The 9,747-nt window shown below is 38.4% G+C and overlaps 1 protein-coding gene across 1 annotated transcript in view; it reads left to right on the top strand.

Moving 5' to 3' along the window:
• Window positions 1–9,359, top strand: part of LOC109219901 (ethylene receptor 1) — a 13,790-nt gene extending 4,431 nt beyond the window's left edge. The window contains exons 2-7 of the mRNA XM_019384374.1: window positions 2,922–3,839; window positions 5,165–5,533; window positions 5,719–5,985; window positions 6,123–6,250; window positions 6,490–6,687; window positions 8,309–9,359. Of these exons, the coding sequence (XP_019239919.1) occupies window positions 2,922–3,839; window positions 5,165–5,533; window positions 5,719–5,985; window positions 6,123–6,250; window positions 6,490–6,687; window positions 8,309–8,663 (2,235 nt within the window). The 3' untranslated portion in view covers window positions 8,664–9,359. The remainder of the gene's footprint in view (window positions 1–2,921; window positions 3,840–5,164; window positions 5,534–5,718; window positions 5,986–6,122; window positions 6,251–6,489; window positions 6,688–8,308) is intronic.
• Window positions 9,360–9,747: the final 388 nt, after the last annotated feature.

The raw sequence follows: 9,747 nt of genomic DNA, 5'->3' as shown, positions 1-9,747 counted from the left end.
GGGGGGGCGGGGGGGGGGGGGAGAGAAATAGGAGAGCTTTTGAGGGGATTGAGTCTCCTTTTCACATCTTAAGAATAGTCTTTTATCTTTGATCGCTTTTTGGTGTACTCATATAGCCCCTACTTGTATAGAAGATTGGGCGTCATTTGTAGAGAATCATGTGTTGATGTAAATTCTCTACTTTTTTGTATACTTCTTGTATACGGGTCTCCCTTTTGATTAAACAATTTACCTTATCAAAAAAAAAAAAAAAAAGAATTGCCTTTTGATTTTATCAATTTTCTTCTCCACACTAGCTGGCATAGGGATCGGGGACATTAGATAGGTCGGTATGTCACCAAGGATACTATTTAATAATGCCAATCTGCCCCCAAATGATAAGTAATGTTGCTTCCAACGAGCCACCTTCTTTTCACACTTCTCAACAACTCCATTCCATACAGATTTACTTTTGAATTTGCACCTAAAGGCTATCCTAGATAGGTGGTAGGAAAATTTTCAACTTTGCAACCCATAGTATCAGCCAGCATATTTACATTACTGTTAGCATTCAAAGAAAACATTAAACTCTTGGCGTAGTCGATTTTCAGTCATGTTACTGCTTCAAAAGCCAGCAAAACCACTCTCAAATGCAGCATTTGTTCTCTTTCAGCCCCACACATTAACAATGTATCTGTATCATCAACATAAAGCTATAAGCGACTTCTATAAAGTTTCCTGAATGACCCTCCATTTTAAAGTCTTTTATCCAGTCGCTTCTCACAACAGTTTTGATCATCTGACTCAAAACCTCCACTACTATAGAAACAAATAGGGAGATGGGTCCTCTTGTCTCATGCCTCTTTGGGAATTTAAATGCCCTACTGGACTACCATTGATAAGAATTGAGAACTTAGCAGTGGAAAAACAGAATTATATCCATTGAATCCATCTTCCTCCAAAATTCATCTTCTCCAACATCTTCAACATGCAAGGCCAGCTGACATGATCATAAGTCTTTTCCAAGTCTAGTTTAAACACCACTCCAGACAATTTCCTTTTCCAATAGTAGTCATTGCATTCATTTGCTAAAAGTGTTGAATCTGCTATTTGCCCGTCTTTCATAAAAGCATTCTTATTTACAAATACCAATTTTTATATTACAAGCTTCATTCTCTCAGTGAGAACATTAGCTATCAACTTGTTTATGCTCCCAAGCATACTAAGAGGTCTGAATTTCTTGGTGTTGACAACCCCTTTCTTCCTTGGAATTAAAGCATTGAAGGTAGAATTCTAGCTTTTAACAAATTCTTCTTCCCTGTAAAACACCTCAAATGTCTTCAGAACATCTTCTTTCACAATATACCAACATTTCTTAAAGAAACTCATACTAAAGCCATGCGGACCAGGTGGCTTATCCCCTTCAACCATATTAATAACTCTTGTTACCTCAGCTTCATCAAGGTCTCTCCAACCATTCTTTCTTCTGGTCACTTATAATAGCAAGCTCAGGGCATATCCATGAAGGTCTCCAATTCTCCTTCTCTCGAAAAAGATCTTTGTAGAACTCAAGGATGTGATTTTTAATCATACTTTATCTTCAGTGAATTCCCCATCAATTTGTAGCTTGTCTATCCACTTATATCTCATGTTTGAATTTGCTATTTTGTGAAAAAATCTAGTGTTTTACCTTTGGTTGATCCATAAAAATCTGGAATTTTGTCTCAAATGTATCTCTCCTGCCTTGGCTATATCATGTATTCCTTTGTTAATGCTATTCTATTAGATTCTTCTTCCTCTAAGTTACTATTCTGACTATCACTTTGCCCCCTCCTTTCCAATTGTTGCAAAATCTGATCTTTTCGTCTTCCCAGGTAACCAAAAAATTCTTTGTTCCACTTCTTTAAATCTTACTTTAACTTTCTGAGCTTTCTTATAGAACCACATCTGGTTTGCCTTGGAACTCATAAGAATTCCACCAATTCTCCACTGTGGACAGGGCATTAGCATGTCCAGACCACATGTTTTCAAACTTAAAGTACCACTTCCTTCTTTCCCATTCCCCACACTCCAACAATATTGGACAATGATCTGACTCTACCCTAGGTAGCACCGTTTGTTTGATGGTTTTGAAGGAATCATCCCACTGTCATGATGCCAAAAATCTATCTATTCTCGAAGCTGATTCTTCATTTTTCCCTCTGAACCATGTGAACTGTCCATCATGTACAGGAAGATCAATAAGTTCCATATCATCAATGAACCTTGATCCACTTACGATACCTATAGGAAATAATTGCTCTTCCAACCCCCACAACTAATTTTCCCACCTATTCAACTTGTCTGGTGTATCCCTTAAATGCAAAACAAATTATGCTGGAGTACTTGGTGTAGCGTTTTTCCAAGATACGATGGTGAAGACCCCTAGTTTCTAATATTTCTGGGTAGCATTTGCATTGTAAGAACTAGATCATGTTTAGGACACAATCTTATCATTTCCAACAAGACTGCTGAAGGACAGTCATGTTTTTCAATATATTCTGTGATTCTTGTCTAAAAGATATTATTAAAAAGAAACACTTAGAACCCCGAATTCATCCAACACTTTTAGCGTTTAGCTTTTTAGAGATCTAGGCATATTAAACCAATAAAGAGGTGGCTTACGAAAAGTATATATCATAGAGATGAAAGTCACAATTTAGTTTTCTTTTGGTGTTAAGGGCACTATGATTTGACTCTAAGCACAATAATCTGTCACTAACTTAGCTGTCAGTATTGGTTTCTACTTCACCTTGTTAATTTGAAGCAGAATTCCTTTTCACGAAAGTATGTCATAACTTATGCTGCAGTTATGTTCAGTGTCTGAGTCTTGTTTAACTTGTTATTCTTCTGAGCCATGTTTCCTTCTCTTTCATGACCTTATGACCTAATTTTTGCTGCAGTTATCTTCCATCGTGGATTCATGCAACTGCATCATCGACCCTCAATTGCCTGCTGATGACTTGCTAATGAAGTATCAGTACATATCTGATTTTTTCATAGCACTTGCTTATTTCTCCATTCCAGTGGAGTTGATATACTTCGTTAAGAAGTCTGCTGTTTTTCCATATAGATGGGTTCTTGTGCAGTTTGGTGCTTTCATAGTTCTTTGTGGAGCAACACATCTTATCAACTTATGGACATTTAATATGCATACAAGGAATGTGGCAATAGTAATGACTACTGCAAAGGTCTTGACTGCGCTGGTATCATGTATAACTGCGCTCATGCTTGTCCACATTATTCCTGATTTATTAAGTGTCAAAACTAGGGAACTATTCTTGAAAAAGAAAGCTGCACAGCTTGATCGTGAAATGGGTATTATTCGCACTCAAGAGGAGACTGGTAGACATGTTAGAATGCTAACTCATGAAATCCGAAGCACTCTTGATAGACATACTATTCTAAAGACTACATTGGTTGAGCTAGGAAGAACATTGGCCTTAGAAGAGTGTGCATTATGGATGCCAACACGTACTGGAGTAGAGCTTCAACTTTCTTACACTCTACGTCATCAAAATCCAGTTGGACTGACTGTACCTATACAACTTCCTGTAATCAACCAAGTTTTCAGTACAAACCGTGCCGTACAAATATCACCAAATTCTCCTGTTGCAAAACTTCGACCTACTGGGAAATACATGCCTGGTGAGGTGGTTGCTGTCAGGGTTCCGCTTCTGCATCTCTCAAACTTTCAGATTAATGATTGGCCTGAACTTTCAACAAAGCGCTATGCTTTAATGGTTTTGATGCTTCCTTCAGACAGTGCAAGACAATGGCATGTCCATGAGCTGGAGCTTGTTGAAGTGGTAGCTGATCAGGTTTGATTTTTCTATTGGAATTGCATAGCTGAGTTGTTAGTTGTATTATTGGTATTATAAATTGGAATTGCAGAGCTGAATTTTTATTAGTAAATTGTTATTATAAATATTTTCAAAGATGAATCAGCAGGTGAATTATGACTTTATAGATCTTTCATCTGTTGATTGCTTTTCAGTGAATGAATAGTTAAGCTGGTTGTGGATGTGTTTATTGAGTGTATCTTGGTAGATTTTCTGCTAGGACCTTAACTCCAATTGGATTTTGCTTTCATAGCTGACATGCTGTATTAGAAGCATAGGAAGTAGGATCTATGGTATATAAAGATATTATGAACTGCCATTCTGAATTAATTGAGTAGTCCTTTCTTGGTACATAAAATTCATTATATGTAGTTTTTTAATTACTTCTATAATATGAAGTGAATCACTTCTGGGGTAATGTATTTAAGTGTATAAAAGTAAATACTACTGAGTTGCTACAAAAATGATTTTTCAACAGAGCTGTTTCAAAAATTTACATATCTGGCATCTTACTTCTTCATCAGAAACTTAGAAACTTAACTTTTTCATTCTGTCCCTGGTAATGCACGGTTCTCGAATGTAATTTAGCTCACTAGCAAGTGGCAAGCCTAGTCTTAGCTTGACTCATTAAATAACCATGATATATTTTCATTTACAGGCGACGTGTCCAAGTTTTACTGTTTTTGCTGTTTGCCTTGTACGATATTCAGGAATTTTTACTTTTTCTGCATACTTAAGATTTATTATCTTTGTCTCTGGTTCCTGGATTTCCAACAGATATTGATGGAAAACACAGCTCAATCAACTTGGCCTCAATCTCAAATTAGTTAGGGTCTGCGATATGAAACCTCTATATCTGCTCCACTCCGACAGAATCACAGAGGTCCAGAAATCAGATTTCAAGGAAATTCGTCATAGTTGGACTATTTTTAGGTTTGCTGTTAAGTGTTAACCGGCCGTAATCCTCATTTGTCTGGACTTGCCACCAGCTATTATGCATTCATGGTGGAAAATATGACAATTAGTAAAAGAAAGGGACAACAGAGGAAAAGACATTCATGTCGAATCCCTCCCCCCGGCTCCCTGACCAAAACATGTTCTTTTCTTTCTTGGAGAAAAGCCTCTGGAAACCCTCTGCCTCCTCTCTCCCGATTTTGGTATTCTACTTCTAGACATAGGAAAATACTCTGTTCTAGCTGTTAGTGTCTGGTTGCAACTAGTTTTAGGTGTGTGTGCGCCTATTTAATTAACTAAGAGCCAATCTTGAGTGCCCAGTGTGATTTAATCTACGCCTTGTCATTCAGGTTGCTGTTGCTCTCTCACATGCTGCAATTTTAGAGGAATCGATGAGGGCTAGGGATCTTCTTATGGAGCAGAATGTGGCTCTTGATCTGGCAAGAAGAGAAGCAGAAATGGCTGTTCGTGCACGTAATGATTTCTTGGCTGTTATGAATCATGAAATGAGAACTCCCATGCATGCGATAATTGCACTTTCTTCGTTGCTGCAAGAAACTGATCTAACTCCGGAGCAACGTCTGATGGTTGAAACAATCCTCAAGAGCAGCAATCTTTTAGCGACACTGATCAATGATGTCTTGGATCTTTCAAGGCTAGAGGATGGAAGTCTTCAACTTGATATTGTCACTTTTAATCTTCATGCTCTATTTGGAGAGGTGACTCCTCCCCCCCCCCTCCTTTTCTTCTTTTGTTTCTTTTTTTCTTGCCAAGTTCTAGGTTATCTGTGAAAAATAAAAAACAAAGAGTTGTAGATCTGTTTAATACATTACTGATATTTTGCAGTTCACTATGTTTTTGCTGGACGTGACTGACTGATTTATGTGTCTGCTTATTGCTGTAGGTCCTTAACTTAATCAAGCCTATTGCATCTGTGAAAAAGCTGTTCGTCACACTTAGTTTGTCTGCAGATTTGCCAGAATATGTAATTGGGGATGAACAACGGTTAATGCAAATTCTAATAAACGTCGTTGGCAATGCTGTAAAGTTCTCAAAGGAAGGCAGCGTGTCAATTTCTGCTTTTGTTGCAAAATCAGATTCTTTAAGAGATCCTAGAGCCCCCGAGTTTTTTGCTGTGGCTAGTGAAAATCACTTTTATTTACGTGTACAGGTATAATTTTTACAAGCTTGATATACTTGTTTTTTATAGGTTAAGGATAGTTGCAAATTTGACAGTTTATACTTGTACTGTCAAACGATTAATTCTCGATATATTTGTTATTCTCACTACTATCTTCTGTAGTTTAGGTAAAAGATACAGGGATAGGAATTAATCCCCAGGATATTCCCAACCTGTTTAGCAAGTTTACACAAAGCCAAGCGCTAGCATCTACAAATTCTGGTGGCACTGGGCTTGGCCTTGCAATTTCTAAGAGGTACCTCAGTTCTTGGTGTAGTCTTTTCCGAGTTTGATTTTCTTTTTTGCTATGTGAACTTGGTAACTACTTCAATTGAATTTCTGTTCTCTTATTGCATTTAGTATTTGTTCACGCACTTAGTGGAAATAAATGTGGAGTTACTTGCATATTTGTTGGCGCACTTACTGGAAATAAATGTGGAGTTACTTGCATTGGTGATAATTGTCTGACACATCTTATAATGGGCTGGAAAACAGGTTTGTAAATCTTATGGAAGGACATATTTGGATTGAAAGTGAAGGTCTTGGCAAGGGGTCCACTGCTATATTTATCATTAAACTTGACATTCCTGGACGCTCCAATGAATCTAAGCTCCCATTTGTGGCCAAATTGCCAGCAAATCACATGCAGATGACTTTTCAAGGACTAAAGGTTTTGGTTATGGATGATAACGGGTGAGTAATGAATGTCTGGCCTCTTTATCTCCAGTTCTTGTCTTGTCATGCTGTTTAATGCTCTATATCAGTCATGTGTTTCTCTACCTTATATGTCTTGATCCATCTTACGTGAGACTGAACATGTAAATACTTAACAAGAGGTATCATGAGATATCACTTTTGGAACAAGATCCGGGGCATCTGCTGAGTCTTCGTAAGAGTAAGGAAGTTAGAATCCTAACAACTATATGTGGATGCGGGTGTGCTGGCGCCATGTACTTAGGAGTATAGGCCTTAGAATCCTAACACCTATATATGGATGCAGGTTTGCTGGCCCGTGTACTTAAGGAGTATAGGCCTTTTTGTAGCAAAAATGAGGATAGGTGGTGTAAAACTGATGGGCTTATGGTAGCAGGATCGAGAGAAGGGAAGGAGAAATGACCCGCCTGCCCCTTGGGACTCACATCATTATCTCTAGTTGGAAGAAAGGAGTGACCAACTAGCAAGTAGTACTTTTGAATCCAATAAAAGGAAATACTGCCCTTTCAAGGCATAAGAATATGGAGGAAAATAGGTGTATCTTCTCATCTGTCCAAGTCTTGCTGGACAGATTACCTGGTACCTATGCTGGTGGGAGGTAGCAGGTATCCGGTGGAATTAGTCAAGGTGTGCGCATGTTGGTCCGGACACCACGGTTATCCAAAAAAGAAAAAGAAGATGGAGGAAAAAGTGGCTACATAAATGTCTTAATTCAAGTCTTTGTTACATACGCATTGAAATAAGGGGTGTCATAGTCAATCTGATTGCCTTAATATTTCTTTCCTCAGACTTCTTTAAAGTAAGAAATGAAGGTGTGGTAATCTCGAAGAGTAGCTTGTCGATTGTCCTACATGAAACCCCTCCAAAAATGAAACTACAAACCCCTTTCCCACCTCCCTCAAAGGGCAAAGAAAGAAGAGAAGATGGGGATTGTTTAAGATATTATTAACCTTTCCTTGCAAGATGTTCATGTATTATTTGTGTAAAGATCATTATCATTGGGTTTTGGTTCCTCTTGCTTCTGTAGTTCTGGGCTGGCCGCAAAGCATGCCCTTGTTTGGCTTGTCAATGATCTCTTGATTAGGTGCCCAGTCCTGTATGCAACTGAAGGCACGAGATTTGGTCTTGCATTGTCAGCAAAACCAGAGTTATAGTGCTAGGTCTTCCCTTTCAAAAGGAAAGTAGGAAGGTGGAATATATAGGAATGCAGACCACTTTTCTCTAGTTCTTTTGGAGCCTATTCCTGAGAAGACGAACATACTGCTCTTGCCAAATATTCTGTTGCGATAATAATAGTAAATGTGAGACCCGAGCCAGTTGTAGAGTTCCTTCTCTTTTTCTTTGTATCCTCCTTTTACCCCCTGCCTTTCACTTTTCTCTTGTGATGACTGCTGCTAATTTCTTTAACCCTAGGTAGTGATAAATTGAAGGACGGTTGTTTTATTGCCGGATGGAAATTTGTATGAGTGGCGATCCTGCAATTCTCCTTTTAAGATGTTGATCATAGCTTCCCTTTTTTTTATTTTTTCAACCTGGTTATATGATTGGTTATGACATTAACTATCAGAATTGTTTCTGTTTTTTTACAACTTTCATGCAGGGTTAGCAGGATGGTAACTAAGGGTCTGCTCACGCACCTTGGATGTGATGTAACAACAGTTGGCTCACGTGATGAGTGCTTGAGAGTTGTTACTCAGGAACACAAGGTAGTATTCATGGATGTTAGCATGCCAGGTATAGACTGTTATGAAGTTGCCGTACTGATTCATGAAAGGTTTGGGAAACGTCATGGCAGGCCACTTATTGTGGCGTTAACAGGGAACACGGACAGAGTAACTAAGGAAAACTGCATGAGAGTTGGTATGGATGGAGTTATTCTGAAACCTGTTTCAGTGGATAAAATGAGAAGTGTTTTATCTGAGCTTTTAGAGCATGGAGTTGTACTTGAATCTTAGTGAGTCTAGGAGTTTGGGCGGGGGGAGGGGGAGCGCTTCACTACCAAGAGAAGCATATGTCAAGACTCAACAAAATGTGCAGCAACCATTAGAAAATTCACTCAAATGCACGACTCACTGTATATATGTCTCGGCTTTGGGCAAAAGGAAGAGTTTAGTCTTGATGAGGGCACAATACGACACTTGCAGGTGTATGTATCTCTGATAGAAACTGATGCAGAATGGTGCTCTAGGACTTCAACAAATTTGTAGAAAAGAATTGATTTTTCCACGGCAAGTCATATGCTGAAGTGTTCATATTCCACGGAATTTGCATAGCATCTGGAGTTTGACACATTCCGTCATTGTCTAGAGACTTTAGAAACATTGAAAATTTCTGGAAACCATAGTGCCTTGGCTTAAAATTTGGGGCAAAAACATGATTGATGAATAGATTATGTGTTTCTTCTTATTGTTTTTTCTTTTCCTCTTTTACTTTTTACATTTCGTTTTCCTCAGGGGTCAGGCAAAAAGGATTTTGACTCTACGCGCCACGGAAGCAACAAACAATAGAGGGTCAGAATAAAAAGCTAACTGGTCTTTCATATGGGGAGGGGCTCTCAAGTTGAGACCTTCACTTTTTTTCTTTTTTCCTTGTAGTCGTTAGGGAGAAGAATTTAGAAAAGGTTGAAGGCGTTATGGTAGATTATTTTTTTATTGGTTTCCTAGTTTGTGTCCGATACCCACTTTGGAGTCCGATTGGTTTCCTAGTTTCCTATGTTTTTCAATTCTCAGTCTCTTTTTTTCAGTTTGGCGTATAAAGAAAGAGGCATAAACTTGAATATTGGTGATGAAAGATGCAGTTATAATTATTGTCCAGGCCTCATATTAAATTTGTTGGAAGGTATCTGGTGTATGAGAGGCATGGACAGCAACACCAATGTAGCATACCAAGAAAAATAGTATCAATCATAATCACGTAACTGTCCAGCGATTCAGCATGCCTAACCTTTAGGAGTTTGTTAGAGAAACAGCTTTGCGTTTGACAGGTAAATATGATAAAGATGTACAAATTTGACTCTACCTTTCTCATTCTTCACCCAAC

This window comes from Nicotiana attenuata, unplaced genomic scaffold (assembly GCF_001879085.1).
Source record: "Nicotiana attenuata strain UT unplaced genomic scaffold, NIATTr2, whole genome shotgun sequence".
Classification (NCBI taxonomy): Eukaryota; Viridiplantae; Streptophyta; class Magnoliopsida; order Solanales; family Solanaceae; genus Nicotiana; species Nicotiana attenuata.
This window is presented reverse-complemented; position numbering and strand designations above follow the sequence as displayed.